At 41.6% G+C, this 19047-nt stretch overlaps 1 protein-coding gene across 1 annotated transcript in view; it reads right to left on the bottom strand.

The window, feature by feature from the left end:
• The window catches only part of KIF15 (kinesin family member 15), a gene marked incomplete at its 3' end in the record, with an annotated part of 260968 nt that overhangs the window by 235326 nt on the left and 6595 nt on the right, over positions 1–19047 (bottom strand). The window contains exon 4 of the mRNA XM_082258917.1: positions 7243–7319. Within this exon, the coding sequence (XP_082115043.1) occupies positions 7243–7319 (77 nt within the window). The remainder of the gene's footprint in view (positions 1–7242; positions 7320–19047) is intronic.

The following is a 19047-nucleotide window of genomic DNA, read 5'->3' as shown; positions in this document are numbered from 1 at the left end:
CGAATCAGAAAGACCTTTATCCCTCAACACCTTGCTTTCAACAGCCAATCCGGGATTTCGTCGCAGCAGGACCTACGTCAATCTACGTCATAAATCAGCCCCACGTGTGTCGGGTATGGAGCGCGCCAAAGAGTCGGCTGTGTCGAGATATTACACGCTTGCCATGCCAACTAGTTCCACAGCTGTTTGCAATATCTGCAAAGTAAATGTTTTGAGGGGAGGTGGTATAACTGCAAAGTTTAATACTACCAATTTAATCAAGCACATCCAGAAACACCACGCTAAGGAGCACGCTGAATTCCTGCAGCTCAACAAAACAAAAAAAGAAGGAGCAGACGATAAAGCCCAGCAGCAACAAACTTTGCAGGATGCATTTCAACGACGCGAAAAGTTTCCAATGGAAAGTATGAAAGCATCAGCATTAACACAAAGTTTTGGAATTCATTGTTTTAGATGCTCAACCAATGTCAGTTGTTGAAGATGAGGGCTTCCGTCGCTTACTGGAACACTTGGAGCTGAGGTACTCTCTTCCATCACGCAAGTATTTTTCCAAGACCGCAGTACCAGAACTGTACAAAAAAGTTTGTGAACACATCTCAAAAGAGATTAAAGAAATAAAGGCTATGAGCTTTACTACAGATATATGGAGCTCTGATGTGTGTCCAATGTCGCTTTAAGTTTAACAGTCCACTGGTTGGACACGAGCTGTATACCGCACGGTGCAATGCTTCAAGCTAAAAACTTTCATGGTTCACACACCAACGATACCATTTCGGCTGCAATTAAGGCTATACTTGACCAGTGGAACATTCCTTTGAATAAAGTGCATGTCATACTCTGGGACAATGCAAGCAACATGAAAAAGGCCATAGACAAAATGGGGATACGGAGCTTAGGCTGCTTTGCTCACAGCTTGCAGTCAACGAGGGACTACTGTCACTGTGTGAGAGATGCCATTGCAACCGGTAGACAAATTGCGGGGCATTTTAAACATTCTCAACTTACGTATTCAAGGCTGCAAGATATCCAGCTCCAGATGCAAATGCAACCTAAACGCCTACAACAAGACGTCAAAACAAGGTGGAATTCTACGTACTTGATGATACAGAGTCTTCTGGAACAGAAGCGAGTCCTCTGTGCTTACATTGCTGACCATGATGACCTGCCCAGTACACTGACCACTAACCAATGGACTTTGCTAGAAAAAACGAGCATTTTTTTAGCACCATTTGAAGAGCTAACATGGAAAGTAAGCTCATCGACTGCCTCCACCGCTGACGTCATTCTAGCTGTCACAGTCCTCAAACTCATCCTTGCTAAAGAAGGCAATGAAAACAACCCTGCTTCAAGGTGTCAACAAACGCTTCGACACTGTGGAAGATGAACCCCTATATATATATATATACTTGCCACCCTGCTGGACCTGAGATATAAAGACAGGTAAGATAAGATTATGTAACCCAATTATTACATTAGCCCATCAAGTGTTAGAATTTCTAAATGTTTAAATTTACAGCATGGCATCTCATCAAATACAGTAGAAGACAAGTGTTATTGTGGAGAGGAGAATATCAACATATTTAGACCTAAGAAATTAATGTCATTCATTATCTATATTATAGATTTTTTACTCTCCACAATAACACTTCTACTGTATTTGATGAGATGCCATGCTGTAAATTTAAAGATTTTGAAATTCTAACACTTGATGACACTAAAAATACCTGAGGCTAAATATATATATATATATATATATATATATATATATATATATATATATATATATATATATATATATATATATATATATATATATATATATATATATCTTACTTTAATCAGCCTCAGGTTTTTTTTGTGTCATTAAGCGTTTCATATTTAGCCTTTCAGATACTTTACAGGTGCACAACCTGCAAAGCGTGCAGAAGATGCACTGACAAGGGAACTAGAGGAAGACTTGAGGAGCAGCACAGCTGGAGCATCACAGGCCGCAGAACCACAAGACAAGGTCCCTCGGGTGGAAGCAGCAGCAGCGAGCAGCTTTATGCAAGAGTTTGACCACATTGTGGAGGAGTTTGAACTAGATCCCAGTGCAGCAAGCAGCTCAAGCCCTGCAGTCCAACTGCATGGACATTTTGCAGAGAAAACCATCGCTCCCTCAGACAACCCATACCAGTTCTGGGGAGTCAACAAATACAGATTACCTCATCTTGCTGCCACAAAATACAAAATACCTCTGTCCCCCCTGCACTAGTGTAGAAAGTGAGAGAGTGTTCAGCACAGTTTCCAGCATTGTGGATGAGAAGAGAAATAGACTTTCAGCAGAGAGAGCAGAAATGCTTGTCTTCATGAGAAAGAAAGAATTTGCCATTGCTGATTAAGTGACCATTCACAGGTCATGTTTGTGTCATGTGTGAATGAACTTGATCACACAAAGAAATGGTATTTGTAATGTAAACAGGTAGTCAAATTGTGATTGTGGTGAGTGTGACACTGGACTACATGTTTACAAATTGACATGCTATATGTGTGATCAAGTTGTTTCTTGTTCGACCAGCTTTTTAGTTTATTCTCACTTAGAGCCGGTTCACACTGGGGCGACTTGTCAGGCGACCTGGTCGCCTGACAAGTCGCCGTGGGTGGCCTGCCATAGATTAGCACAGGACCCGTTCTAATAGGAGCGACACAAGTCGCTCCGACTTAGAAAAAGGGTCCTGTACTACTTTGGGGCGACCTGGAGCGACCTGCATTGACTTAAATGATATGAAGTCTGTGCATGCCGCTCCGAGGTCGCGGTGCGCGCTGTGCACCGCGACTTCACAGGTCGCCCCGGGAAGTCGGGTCGCTCCTATGTGAACCGGCTCTTAGAATTTCTCAGGTTCAGCTGCTATGTTGCATGTTAAATTCCTGTTTGCAGGATTTTGCACTTTATATTTTTTACAATGTTTACTGTTTGATTGCTATTGTGTTTTCAAGCAATAAACAGATTTTTTTTTCTTGTGGCTACATTTTATTATTTTTAATTTTGAGGTTGATTACATGATATTTTAGATTTTGAATGCACAATTGTTATAAACAATACTTCCGGATCGGTAATCGACAGATACACAAAGACAGGCATTGGTATCTGGACTAGAAAAGTTGGATCGGTGCATCCCTAGGCAAGACCAAAAATGGTAACGCCACAAATTGAAAGTGCTCCTCTGCCACCGCAAAGTGGAGGAATCGCTGATGTCCCTCGAATATGAGGATGTGGGGATACGCATCTTTGAGATCGATGGAAGCCAGAAAATCCCAGATTCAAAGATGCCACCACCAACCGAATGGACTCCATTCTGAATTTCTGCACCCGCACAAAGTGGTTTAGAGCCTTGAGGTCTAGGATTGGACGCACCTTCCCCTCCTATCCGATGCACGGTGAACAGGTTTGAATAGAAACCTTGGAAGCGTTCCTGTTGGAGAACTGGCACAATCACCCCTTGAGCCAGGAGATCTCGTACAGCCTCCCGCAAATCCTTCAAATGCTCCGGAGACAGGTGAAGATTTGACTGAAAAAAACCTGTCCCCTGGCCTGGGAGCAGAATTCGATCTTGTACCCGGAACAAACCAGTTTGTGAACCCATTCGTCCTGAATGAAGGAAATCCAGGGTTTCTGAAAGAAGTGCAGACGTCCCCCCCACCCGAGACGGATGACGGCGCCCCTTCATGCTGAAGAGCACTTGTCTGCAGCTCCGGACTGACCGGCCTTGGACTTGCTCCAGGGTTTCTTAGCACCTCCAGAAGCTCTGAACGGCTTACCTTTTTCTTGCCCCTCAGGCACGAAGAAAAAAGTTTGAGCAGAAAAGGAGGGGCCCCACTTAGTACGGGGTGTCTTACCCTTGGAGGATTGAGGAAGAAGAGTACTCTTCCCACCAGTCAGGCCCTTGATCAACTAATCCAATGAGTCACCAAACAATCTGAAAGGGGAGATCAGCTAAGGCTTTTTTCTTCTTTTTTTTTTTTTTTTTAGAAGCTTGGTCAGCCAACCAGCTCTTCAACCAGACCATGTACCTTAAAACAACGCCCAGGGCCTAGACCCTGACCACCAGGGGATCTGCATCCATAGACGCATCACACAGGAATACCAGAGCCTGGTTCACCTGGTCCAACAGTTCCAGCTGTTCCGGAGGCGCAGTCTCGGGATCCAAAGGCTCCTGAAAACCCCTAATCCATTCCGTCACCGTCTGTGAGACTAGCACAGACACAAAAACTGGTTTCAAAATGAAACCCTCCAGCACGTAAAGATAGCGGGAAAGGGATTCCACCAACTGTCCACTGGATCCATAAAAACTAGGGAGTCCTTCATAGGCACTAGGCTTGTGACGGTATCAGATTTTCATGCTGCGATTAATTGATTAAGGTTTTGCCACGGTATACGGTATTATCACGGTATTCTATTATTAAATTTAAATTATTAAATTTCCACCTCACTTCAATTTCATTGCTGAATTTAGGGGCTTTGGTTCACTTATGCACATTATTATATAGTCAGTCAGTACAGACTCTGTGAACCAGGCCTAAAATAGGTCATCAAGCAGTGTCTGGCCTAACTGGTGATAACTGGTCCTGGCGCTCGGCTCCGATCCGATGGCCTGGTCATTAAGAGGGCAAATCCTTGTGGTCAAGAAGTGGTTAAACCTGAAGGAGGTGTTGTTTATAAATGACTTTACTATTGCTTTAGGCCTGGTTCACATGTATGCGGGTTGGTGGTTCACATGTATGCGGGTTGGCGGTCCACATTTGCACAGGCATAGCAGCCCATTGATTTGAACGGGCTGCTATGCCCTCATTTTCCGCAGAAAAAAGGTGCATGCAGCATTTTTTTAAAATTCAGTGGCCTTGAAATCCATCCTGCTTTTGCACCATGCGACTAACCTGCAGTTCCTGCTCTGGCAAGCTTTCTGCATTTTTTGTAGACACTGCTTGATGGCTATATAATAATGTAATGTGGGCTGCTATGCGTGTGGGTGTGTATATATATATATTTATTAGAGCTGCACGATTCTGGCCAAAATGAGAATCACGATTTTTTAGCTTGGAATAAAGATCACGATTCTCTGTGTAACAAAAAAAAAAAATTGGGATAACTTTACTGTTACGTTTTTTTTTTTTTTTTTTTTTTATTCATTAAAGTCTAATCATTGCGTTTGAAAGACTGCTGCGCAAATACAGTGTGACATAAAATATTACAACAATCGCCATTTTATTCTGTAGGGTCTCTGCTAAAAAAATATATATAAAATGTTTGGGGGTTCTAAGTACTTTTCTAGCAAAAAAAAAACTGATTTAAACTTAGTGTCAGAAAAAGATCCAGTCTTTAAGAGGTTAAACTTCCTTTCTCCCTGGCAGAGGGAAGGAAAAGATACAAATGTAAATCATTTTTGTTTATAGTTACTGGGAGGCTTTGCTGATAGGCATTAGCTGTGTGAGTGAATGAGTCATCCAGCTCACTGAAATGTATCAATTCACAAGTCAGGCAGACTTGACAGAGAAACTCGGTATTTTAAAAATGCCACAATAACAATACCGTGGCTATGCAATACCGCGATATATCGAATTACCGAAAATCGGCATATGTCTAATAGGCACAAGAGTAGACTTGTTTAATCTGGAAAAAGGATGGTCCACTTTAGGTGGCAACGTCCAACAGTTGGAAACCTTTTCAGTAAAAGGATACCAGCATTTAAAGCATTTTGGCACCACTAACATGTGCTTAACGCCATTGGTCATTCACAATATCGTGAAGTGTCAGGACAAGGGAAAACCCTGTCAGCTTTTGGAGACTTCTGGGAGCAGGGAAAATGGTTGCCCCATACAAGTCTATGGGGAAAAAATTCAATTGCCCACACCTAAGATGGCGGCACCCATGGCGCACCATGAGGCTAGGGACCAACACATGAAGGCCTCAGGAACCACAATAGGGACCAGCAAACCCAAGGTACCATGTCAGGCCCCCCCCCCCCCCCCGAAGCGCCAGAGCACTCCAGACACACAGCCCCTGCAGGGACAGGGAGAGGAAAGGGCACACAGACCGGGCAAGGGGATCTCTTGGTGGGGCCCACATCCCCCCCAAGGCCAGCAGGGCCAAAGGGGGCACAGTTACTCTTCATACCATGGACCAGGTGGGCTCCACTGCAGGCAGACTGCCTCCCACCCGAAGTGGGGGTGCTGCCAGCCAAGGGGTAGGCTGCAACTCAGGGTGTTCCAGGTCGTTGCGTCCCAGCGAGGCATCCGCTCGCAGGCTCGTCCCCCTCCGGACAAGGGGGCACCACCATGGCTAGGCCTATGTCGGAACTATAACCTCCTCACACTCGTAGGCCAGACTGGGGGGGGGGGGGGGGGGGGACTATAAAGATCTAGATTATCCAGTACGAAGCCCCAGCCTGCATCGTTGCTTGTAGATCACCAGGAAATTCTTTCCTGAACACTAGCTAGCAAGTGAGTAAAGAAAAATAAATGAAAATATTCTTAAAAGATTAAAAAAAACTGAGACCGGAGTCCCAGCAGGAAACCTAGGTCTACGCCTTCTCTAGGCACAAAACAAACTGATGTGCTGGGTTGTGCAGTGGGGGTTTATACCTGGAGGGAAAGCCCACTGGGCGTGTGGATTCAAATTTTCCTGCCTAGACTACTGCTGATGGGAGGAGCATAAACCACTAAGCTCATGGAGAGGAGGCTGCGTCTGTCGATGGACGATAGAGAAAGGAAGGTTTAGCTAATATAATAGACTAGCTATAAACATTTAATAAATCCAGGAACATTTAAAGATCATTGTATATGAAAAGAATGGGGAAGTATTTCAACCGTATCAGGGTTTGATGGCAGTGTTCTCTGTTGAGAGGAAATCTCTGTTCAAACTTCAAGATAAGAAGTGACATGGAGCGGGGAATCTCCCTAATGGGGACACTGCAAATAAACCGTACAAGGTGTCTTACCCTTCCTAAACCTGGCCATACAGTATACAAATTTTCCTATTTGATTTCCTTTAGATTTACCTTCAACTATGTAGTGCAAAGACCTGCTTGATTTCATATAAATTGAAAGTGTTTAAGTTCAACCTTATTATTATTTGGTTTTGGTAAATCTAAAGAAAAATTGCCGAATGAATTGTATAAAGTATTGCCAGTCTAACTGTTCAAAGATTTAAAAAAAATAAAATAACATTAAAATGTTAAAGTTAGACAGAACCAGCTGTATACTTACTATGCAAAAATTGTGCCATTGTAACCATTCATACAGGATTCGATAATATTTTTTGCCACGCATGAAAAAACTGACTCCTGTAATTAGAAAAAAAAAAAAATAGTAATTTTATTCTCACCATAAAATTTTACTCTATTGAGGGACAAAAAGGGCAAAGTGGGAAGATGCTTCATTGATGCTGTATAGTAGGAAAAGAGCATGAAGCATGTGCAACACTCCACCCAGTGGTCGGTATCAGTGTTACTTGGGAAGAACATACAGGAACAGAGCAAAGGGTGCCCAGCGACCTATGCAAATAAACTAGCCCCTGATGCTTGGCCTGACCAGCTAACTCATTAAGTAAGCCTTCAGAGACAGGGCAAGTGCTGAGACAATGCCAATTGGTTAGGACAAAGAAAGTACTTTTGCAGCCAACTTCTAACAGAACGGAATATGGAAAGTGCCCCCTGATGAACCCATTGCATGAAAGCCCTCTTATAGGCTACAAGAACAACGTCAGCAGGGTCGAGACATGGCACTCCAAAACCAAGTTGAGGATGGCCAAACAAGATAGCTTAAAAACAAAGAGATAGGCTATATTCTACATTTTTTCTAGAGCCTAATTGAAGAAAAATAAATAGTGCTAGCAAAAATATATGGTTAAATGGGTTAGTCTTAACACAGAAGTGCTTAAGAAAAGGTGGCCTTCCTCCTAGGACACTAACAGAAAAAATGAGGCATTGGGTAGGAGGTGATTTTCTAAGGTGGCCTACAGCTTGTTTGCCAGGGTCCAATCTCTATAGGCGGAAGTATAACATGATGGTAGAGGAACTTCCTGTGTCCAATGGACAAGAAAGAAAAGGAATCTGCATGGATCTGGTCAACTCTGCCCCAGCTTGGAGGAGTGGAAGCCCATTTTTGTTGAACTGATGTACACTTTTATTTCGTCAGGGTCATTTGGGGGGGGGGGGGGGGGGGTTGAAATTAGGTCACGGGATAAGGAGCAGATCCTGCCAACTCCTGACCCTTTACTGTAGACTGTGAGCTACCGATGATAGGTCAGTCACTATACTGCGAACAGGGGCCACCCATGGACACATATGTGAAGCATGTGGGGGTTAAAGCTAATTTGCTACTGCACATATGCGTAATTTTAGCTGCAATTTAGCAGAGAGGTTAGGGTACGCTTATGCTTCGAATTGTCACTGCATCGCATCCCCAAACTTTCATTAGGCCCATCGTTGTTACCACTTCCTGCCCAGCCTAATATGATGGCTGGGCAGGACCCCTTGGTCGTTCCTGGTGGACATCGTATGAGGTCCTCCTGGAATTTGCCCCATGGGCCACACTGTGGCACGATCTATTATTGGCTGTTTCCACTGCACACAGCAGATGACTGATCAGTATATTGGCCTGCTGCCAGTATCATGTGATCGCTGCCAATCACATGACAACTGTACAAAATGAATAAATATAAAATAGACCAAACAGGTCCACCCTGCGCATATGTGAAAAGTTAGTTAAATGTGTAATAAATTATTTCTTAAAATGTTAAAGCTGCTGTTCATCAGCAAGTAAAAATAATAAGTGAATAAGAAAATGTACAAAATTAATGGCTTTGATTCATGCTATTTTATTGTGTACAATTGTGTTGATCGCTATGATTGGTCACAGTGATCACATGGTACAAACTGGGCCAATCACAGCCCATCTGTACCATGTGATCAGCTGTGGCTAATCACAACACACGCTGAATGAATCAATTTAAATTAAATTCAGTAAAAAATTGTTGCTTATATCAGTAAAATGTACAGGTATAAACAAATTATAAAATGTGTATTAAAAAAAAAAAAAAAAAAAAAAAGTATCCTGATCACTTTCCCAGAGTAGTATAATTTTACTATCAATTTGACTTTTGGAAGTTTTACCCCCCTTCATGACCAGGCCATTTTTTGCAATACGGCACTGCGTTAGTTTAACGGACATTTGCATGCTGTACATAAACCTTTTCATTTTTTGGCCTGGCCATGAAGGGGGTGGGGTAACACTTCCAGAGGTCAAGAAGATCGTAAAATTGTACTACTCTAGGAAAGTGGCTTTTTTTTTTTTTTTTTTACACTGTCTGCTGTAAAACATATCCAAAAAAAGATCAAAATGCATTTATAAAAATTTAGGCCAAAATTTATTCTGCTACATATTTTTGGTAAAAAAAAAAAAAAAAAAAAAAAAAAAAAAAAAAAAACAAACACCCCAATAATCATATATTACTTGGTTTGCACATAAGTTAGGGTCTACAAACCCTGGCATATATACTGGAATTTGTTTTTTTAAATACTAGTAATGGCGGCATTCAGTGACTTATAGCGGGACTGCAATATTGAGGCAGACAACCTGACACTTAGTGGGAAGCAGTGACACTAATACAGTGATCAGTGCGAAAAATATACAAGGTCACTGTACTAATGACACTAGCTGGGAAGGGGTTTAACATCGAAGGCGATCAAAACATTAAATGTGTGCCTAACTAGTGTTTACTGTGTTTGGTGCTTTCACTAAGGGCTGTGCGGGTTTTTATTACCTGCTTAGTAGGGAAACAAAATCCAGCGCACCCCTGCTGACAGGGCAGAGCTCTGCATTGCTTACATATGCAGAGCTTTGTCCTGTCTTCCTCCTCGGTGATCAGTGGGTGTCAGCAGTCATCCATTGGCCGGCACCCGCTGATCGGTTTGTGCGGTGACTAATCACAGCACAAGTGGAGTGCAAGCCCCCTATCCGGAAGAGCAGAATCTACCTATCTTTATCTATAAACACACACACACACACACCTCAAAAAAAATGAAAGAAGCACTTTGAAAACACATCAGATCCCAATGGGTAAAAAAAAAAAAACCTCATGCTGGATATCTATACTGATATGGACAGGGTAGTGTGTTAGGAAGGAAGGAAAAGATGGCATATTGTTTGATGGAAATGAAATGTATCACCCTAAAGAGGGCTGAATTCAAAGCCCCCCCCTGAAAATCAAAGTGAAAAAATGATCCAGCAGGCTAGTCCCCCACGTGTTTGTATGCATGCCTGACAATGTCGGAGCATGCTCCCAATGAGACGAGGGATGGTGTCCTAGGGTATTTCCTCCCAGATCTGGACCAGAGCATCACGGAGCTCCTGAACAGACTGACATACAACCTGGTGGCTTCGGATGGACTGAAACATTAAATGTCCCAGAGGTGTTCTATTGGATTTAGGTCAGGCATGCGTGGGGGCCATTCAATGGCATCAATTCCTTTATCCTCTAGGAACTGGCTGCATACTATCACCACATGTGCACCAGGAGGAACCAGTAACCAATGCACCAGCGTAGGGTCGGACAATGGGTCCAAGGATTTTATCCCGATACCTAATGGCAGTCAGGTTGCCATTGTCTAGCCTGTAGAGATCTGTGCATCCCTCCATGGATAGGTCTCCCCAGACCATCACTGACCTACCACCAAACCAATCATGCTGAACGATGTTACAGGCAGCATAACATTCTCCACAGCTTCTACTGACCCTTTTACATCAGTCACATCAGCTCAGGGTGAACTTTCTCTAATCTGTGAAAAGCACAGGGTGCCAGTGGCAGACCTGCCAATTTTGGTGTTCAATGGCAAATGCCAAATCGAGCTCCATGGTGCCAAGCAGTGATGAGCACAGGGCCCACTAGAGGACGTGAGGCCCTCAGGTGTCCCACATGAAGTCTTTTTTTTTTTTTTTTTTAATTATATTTTAGGTGTTTAAAAAGGTGTGTTTAAAGACCTTAAAATGCTTTAAAAAAAAAAAAAAAAAAAAAAAAAAAAAAAAAAACCACACACAAACACACACATGCCCAGGGTGTATTTAAATATTTTATTTCTAGTTCGCGGATTTTCACTTATCGCGGGTGGGTCTGGAACGTAACCCCCACGATGGAGGATATATTATATATATATATATATATATATATATATATATATATATATATATATATATATATATATATATATATATATATATATATATATATATATATATATATATATATATATATATATATATATATATATACACACACATACACATACATACATACATATACACACACACACATACACACACACAGTCAGGTCCATAAATAATGGGACATCGCATCGACATAGTTCTAATCTTTTTGGCTCTATACACCACCACAATGGATTTGAAATGAAACAAACAAGATGTGCTTTAACTACAGACTTTCAGCTTTAATTTGAGGGTATTTACATCCAAATCAGGTGAGCCTCAAATTAAAGCTGAAAGTCTGCAGTTAAAGCACACCTTGTTTGTTTCACTCCAAATCCATTGTGGTGGTGTATAGAGCCAAAAAGATTAGAATTATGTTGATGTCCCAATATTTATGGACCTGACTAATATATATATACATATACACACATACATTTTATTATTTTCAATCCAGAATATAGTCAGAAACATTCAGAATACTTTTCAGTATACAACATTTTAATCCCGCCCTCTCCCATCCCTAACCCATACTCTCCCTTCCTTCTACCACTTATTCCTATTGTTGTGCTTTACTTCACCTTCCTCTTCGTTAACTCATTCTACCCTTTATTCCACCCATTCTTCTAAATATTTATTAGTCTTTTTAAAGTCTACCCATTTCCTCCATTTATCTTTAAGGTTCTCAGCCTGCTCTTCCTCTCTACTGCCCAAATACTCCATATTATGTATGTATTCAATTGTATTGAACCAATCTCTAATGGAGGGGCTTTACGATTCTAGACATTTTTTTTTTTTTTTTAAAAAGGTATTGTCCCTTGTGCCACGTTTATCAAGTTTGGAACTAGCGTATTTTTATACATTCTATGTGATTTATCGGTTTTATGGAATAAACACATCCATGGGTCATCTAGAAAAATCTCTCCAGTGATTTCCTTTCTAGATTGTTGTAGCTTCTGCCAACGCATATACGACACAACGTACCCCGTACTTTACAGCCCCTCCAACATAGTTCCGATTTCTCTGGGTAATGTTTGTGTTTCTACTGGCGTTATGTACCATCTCGATATGCTTTTGTAATTAATTTCAATGGTATTCATGTCCATTGCATAACAGTATATGGCTCTCAGAATAACATTCACTTCATACTCATTTAAATGTGATCCTCTCTCTTTTTCCCCAAGTTTCTATGAATGTAGGTCTCCCCAAGGTCTGCCACCTACCTCTTTATATTTATATATATATATATATATATATATATATATATATATATATATATATATATATATATATATATATATATATATATATATATATATATATATATATATATATATATATATATATATATATATATATATATATATATATATATATATATATATATATATATATATATATACACACACACACACACACACACACACACACACGAGATGTTCCATGCTTTATATTTATTCATGTATTACATAATTTCTCCACTAAATACAGATCTTCCACAGATCTGATAGGTTGTGGCAGAGATCTCACAAAATGTTTTAACTGTAGATCTCTCCATTCATTTAACTTCAGGTTTCCTCCCCTAGTGTTTAGTTCATCATATGGCCTAAATTTCCCATCCTGTATTAAATCTTTTAATTGCATGTTCTTTATCAAAGTACCAAATTGTGTCATCTCCCGGTGCAAAATATTGTGTGTCATCCAATGGTATTAAGGGAGAATTATATTCCCATTTAGTCTGTCTGTAAATCATATCGCATATTTTAAATGCCACTGTTGTCAATTCATGTGTTTCTGCATGCATTTCCCTATACTTTGGGGGATCCATACATTCCTACTTAATTGTGCTCTATTTAGCGCATTTTCAATCTTAACAATCTTAACCCATCTTTTGTCGGTTTTATTTTTTGAGATTATGACTGCAGCATAATATCTTTTAATATCTGGTACAACCAATCCACCCTGTGATTTATTCCTGAGAACCGTGTACTGTATTCTAGGTTTTTTCCCTTGCCAAATACCTTTTAGGAACATTGATTTTATTAATTTAAAGTAAGTCAATGGAATAGAGATTGGGAACATTTGAAATCTATATAGGATTCTTGGCAGTATAAAAACATTTAATTGCATTTATTCTCCCTAACCAAGAGAGTGGACGACTAGATATCTTTTTTATATCCACTTTTATTTAATTTAGCATGGGTATATAATTGGCAGGGTAAAGGTTTTCTAATGATGTAGTTATATTTAGCCCCAAGTATTTTAATTGTGACCAGGTAAATGGAAATTCCCTCTGTAGTGCTAATCCTTCTTTCTTACTTAACCCGATACTCAGAATTTCAGATTTTATTGGGTTGAGCTTAAAATTTGATAATTCCCCATATTTCTTAAGCTTCTTCACATTTGGGAGGGTTACAGGCAGTCCCCGACTTACGAACATCCGAGTTGTGAACGACTCCTACTTACGAACGGGGGCCACCTGACGTCCCTGCCGGCTACTTCTGGCTTCTTTCAGTGCCGGGAGACACAACGCACGCTGCAGTACTACATGTACTGTATGCCCCACACTGCCCAGAAGCATCTCACTTGCATCCCGCTGCACAGGCAGAAGCTGGAACTGTCTGGAACCTGTGGAACTGATGAGATTACAGTACTACTCTGTGCCCACTACCTGTACCACTGTATTGGGAGCAGGACTGCATACCACTGTATTGTACTTGTACTTCTAGGATACTGTAGCAGGACTGTGTTGAATGTAACTATCCTTCTGGGTCTCTTTTAGCCCTTGTACTGGATCCCATGCTGCTGGACGGCTCTGAGGGTCAGGGACCACTGCTGCATGCTGAAGACACATATCAAACTGATGAGCCTTGACAGTGAGTGTTTTAACACAGTATAGTACCCATTTTACAGTATTAGAATACATTGGTAGTTGGCTGGCTGCTACACTTTTTTTGTTCTTCTTGTTCACTTCTAGAGCGCACGCACACCACTTCACATTTATTGTCTTTAACCTGCAATGTTGCCAAAAAACAAATCTAATGCAAGTGCTGGTAATACAGCAAAGAAAAGAAGAACCCTCACCATGGAAAATAAAGTAGAAATAATAAAGAGATCAGAGAAAGGTGAAACTCCATCATTCATTGGCAGAGCACTTCGATCTACAAATCGATCAACAATTTTAAAAGATAAAGATAGAATAATGGAATAATGGACCATGTGAAAGGCCATACCCCAATGCATGCTACAATTATTACCAAGCAACGCAGTGGTTTAATTGTGGAGATGGAAAGGCTGCCGACAGTTTGGATAGAACACCAAAATCAGCGTAATATGCCTATCAGCCTTTCTTTAGGCTTCCTTCACACGGTCCGCCTCCGCAGGCGGATCCGTGTTGCTCAGCGGGGAATCGATCCGCGATCCCCGCTGAGCCGGGCGGATGACAGCTCCGTCTCCGCTTGCAGAGCGGAGAGGGAGGTGTCTCAGCACCCGCTGCCCTCTATGGGGGATCGGAGGAGAGCGGACCGCTTGTCCGCTCTCATCAGATCCGCTCCGATTACTGAACGGATGGAAAAATAGGGTTTCCATCCGTCCAGATTTCAGCACAGGATCGGATGCGGATGGCAGCGGGTGTCAGCGGAGGTGACCTCCGCTGACACCCGCTGCCCCATAGAGCTGCATGGAGGATCCGATCAGATCCGCCTAAAAAACTGACAGGCGGATCTGATCGGACCGCCCGTGTGAAAGAGCCCTTAGTCCAAGAAAAGGCTCAAAGCCTTTTCAAAGATTTAAAAGCTGCCCATCCAGCAAGCGAAGAGGATTTCAATGAAGAATTTGTTGGTTGGTTCAATCCCTTTAAAGAAAGAGCTAATTTGCATAACATTAAAGTTCAAGGTGAAGCAGCGAGTGCCGATGCAAGTGCTGCAACTGATTTTCCCAAGATATTGGAAGAAATTATTGATGGAGGTTATTTGCCAGAACACAATTTTAATGTAGACGAAACAGGCTTGTTTTGGAAAAAAAATGGCAAAGAGGACCTACATTTCAAAAGAGGAAAAAAGTGCACCAGGACATAAGGCATCAAAGGACAGGCTGACTATATTACTTGGGGGCAATGCATCTGGGGATTTAAAGCTCAAGCCTTTGCTAGTGCATCACTTCTTAAATCCGAGGGCACTTCATAATGTCACTAAGGCATCGCTTCCTGTTATTTGGAGGGAAAATTCAAAGGCTTGGGTGACAGTTACACTCTTTGAACCACTTTGTCTCTGCCGTTGAACATTATTGCATTAGCAAAAACATTCCCTTTAAAATTCTTCTCCTTGACAATGCCCCTGGACATCCAAACACTTTAGCTGACATGCACCTCAATGTAAAGGTGGTATTTCTACCCCCCAACACCACATCACTTCTTCAGCCAATGGATCAGGGAGTCATAGCCTCCTTTAAGGCCTATTATTTACGAAGGACATTCTCACAAGCTGTCAGGGCTACCCAAAAGAATGAGATGACCTTAAGAGGGTTCTGGAAGAACTATAACATTTACGATGCCATCAAAAATATTGCTGATGCTTGGGATGAAGTGAAAGAAACAAAATTTAAGAGGAGTTGGAACAAATTGTGCCCCTAATTCCCACAAGAATTTCTGGGGTTTACAGATTAAGAAATCGCCAGAACCAGACAAGCTGTGGTTGCTATTGGTAATCAACTGCAGTTTGACATCAGCGAACATTATATCATCGAGTTACTCGACTCCCATGACAAAGAACTATCCAATGAAGACCTTATTGAACTAGAGCAGCAAATGATAGTGTTTATGGAAGAAAACCAGGACCAAGAAACACCAAAATTGAAAAAAATTTCAACAAAACAGTTAGCTGAAGCTTTTCATCTCATTGAAGCAGGAATGGCAAAGTTAGAGGAGCAAGATCCTGATACAGAGAGGTTTAGCAAAGTTTACCGTGCAGTTACTGAAGGCCTGAGATGCTACAGGGTTATTTATGATGAGATGGAGAAGTGCTGTGCAAACATCCCTTGATGTCTACTTCAAGAAACTGCCTCCAGCAGCTCAATCAGATTCTGATTCTATAATAGCAGTCCCATCCTCTCCAACAAGCCCATTACCTCCATCACCATTGTTTAAAGTTGTAGTGTACTGTACTGTGTTTGAAAATGTTTAAGCATTTACATGTATCTGCATCTACATTCAGAGGAAAAAAAATAATAAATAATAATATGTTAAAGCAAACATCTGTCTAAGAGCCGGTTTACACTACTCCGACTCAAAGTCACCCCGACTTTGGGCGACTTTGAAGTCACCCTTGCAGCACGACTTCATCGAGGCTTGCAAACGACTTCTCATAATAGAAGTCAATGCAAGTCGCTCCGACTTCGCCCAAAAATAGCGCAGGAACCTTTTTCTAAGTCGGAGCGACTTGAGTCGCTCTGATTAGAACGGTTCCATTGCACAGCATGGAGCGCTACTTGTCAGGCGACCAAGTCAAAGTTAAAGTCACCCACTAAGAGTAGATTGCCCTTTAAGAGAGCATCAGCTTATCCAATAATTGCTTCAGATAGCCTCTTGGGTTTTTATTTGGCCAGTACACATTTGCCAAGGATTTTAGCCCGATACCTAATCCTAATCGCAGTCAGGGTGCCATTGTCTAGCCTGTAGAGATCTGTGCATCCCTCCATGGATGTCTCCCCAGACCATCACTGACCCACCACCAAACTGGTCATGCTGAACGATGTTACAGGCAGTATAACATTCTCCACAGCTTCTTCTTGCACAAAGAAGCAGATATTGGTCCTGCTGATGGATTAAGGACCTCCTACGGCCCTGTAAAGCTCTGCTACATTAACTGCTTGTCTCCTGTTATCTCCTGCATGCTCTTGAGACTGTCAGGAGACACAGCAAACCTTCCGGCAATGACACGTATTGATGTGCCATCCTGGAGGAGTTGGACTGCCTGTGCAACCTCTATAGGGTCCAGGTATCACCTCATGCTACCAGTAGTGACACTGACCCTAGCCAAATGCAAAACTAAGGAAAAACAGTCAGAAAAGAGGACATTTTATCAAAAAGGACTAGCCTGCTGCATAATTTTTTCACTTAGATTTTTAGGGGTGTCTTTGAATTCAGCCCTATATAGTAGTGATCGACCGATATATTTTATTGCCGATACCAATATTTTGGTCATCGCATATCGGTATCGGGCAATATTTTCGTACAATAAAAAAAAAAAATTGTGGAGGGATCTGGGGGGGTCTAAAAGACCCCAAACCCCTCCTCTGCACTTTAAAGCATTCAAAATGCCTAGTTTGGCTGTCTTGAATGCTGTCATTTTTTTTTTAATTTGGCGCAGAGTACCCAGAAGTGATGTCATGATATCACCTCTGGGTTTTTTACCTGATCAGAGCCGAATGCGGCTTTGATCGGGTCTTCTCTTCGACGGCCGTACAGGCTGGTTGCCCAGGTCTCCCGGTGGGACACATCTCCTCCGGCTCCTTGTAATGACAGCCAAGCGCCTTCTCATCCACATCGGTTGTCATTACAAGACAGCCGACCATCGGCTATGGACGCCAGTACCGGGGTGATGTCTCTAGCTGCAGACATCACTCCAGTACAAGCACTTTCCCGAAATATCGGTAACCTCAGGGGCCAATTCCGATATCGGGGAAAGTGCATATCGGCCCTCGATAATCGGTCGATCCCTAATAATTTTACATTTCCTTCAAAATATGTGGCATCCTTTCGTTCCTCAGTAGATATCAGTATAGATATCCAGCATGATATTTTTCCCCATTGAGATCTGATGTGTTTTCAAAGTGTTCCTTTAATTTTTTTTTTTTTTGGAGCAGTGTAGATCACACATACACGATTCTTCACAGCTGACCCACACATTAGTAGTAAAGCTACAGTGCACAGTTGGCAACTAGCTATGGTCACTTTTTACACATACTGTCATCTGTCAGTGTCCCTGATCACCGCCACACCAGGTAAAAGATGACGCTGTACTACACTGGTGACAGCATTTAAAAAAAAAATAAAAAATAAAAACCACCACATATACACCATAGTTTGTGGACTCCAGCCTTCCTACAGACTAAATAATAAACACTGGATTTGGGTTGTTTTCACCAACTAAATATAGCAGAATACAGTTTAGCCTAAATTTAAATTTAGAACGATTTATTTGCAAACTTTTAAAAACAGAAAACGAGCTTTTTGGTCTTTCGTTATTTAGCAAACAAAAAGAAAACACCCGGTGGCGATTACATACCACCAAAAGAAAGCTATATTTGTGTGAAAAAAATGTAATATGGGTACAGTGTTGCATGACTGTGGGGCTGTCAATGTGTGAGAGCCCCAAAAGCTGACCTGGGCAGGAAGGGGGTGAAAGTGCTTGGTATTGAAGTGGTTAAACTAAATTTTAAGTCCAGTGATAAGGTGCCTAACAAGATACCAATTAGAGCACTATGTAAAGCTTATCCTAATTGCTCCACTCAGAAGTTTGGGTTTGCTTTCTCACAGCATACCACATTGCAGATGTCTAAATTTTACCATTATATAAACATGCAGCGCTTTTTAAAGTGAAGTGAACCAATCTCTTAAAGTCCACAAGGTGGTGTCCAGAGCTTCTGCTTCATCAGCTGTTACTTGCTGGATGTTGTTTAAGTGGCCAATTTTTATTCAATTAAAACCTGCTAGTTTCATATACTACACCATGAGGAGTCTGTACTTTTTATCTCTGATCTGAGGTCTGCTAAGTACGTTTACCGGGCTGCATGATTAAGAGGACTTTGGGACCT

This window comes from Pelophylax lessonae, assembly GCF_965119305.1.
Source record: "Pelophylax lessonae genome assembly, chromosome: 5".
Classification (NCBI taxonomy): Eukaryota; Metazoa; Chordata; class Amphibia; order Anura; family Ranidae; genus Pelophylax; species Pelophylax lessonae.
The sequence above is the reverse complement of the archived record's forward strand: the minus strand, read 5'-3'. Positions and strand labels throughout refer to the sequence as shown.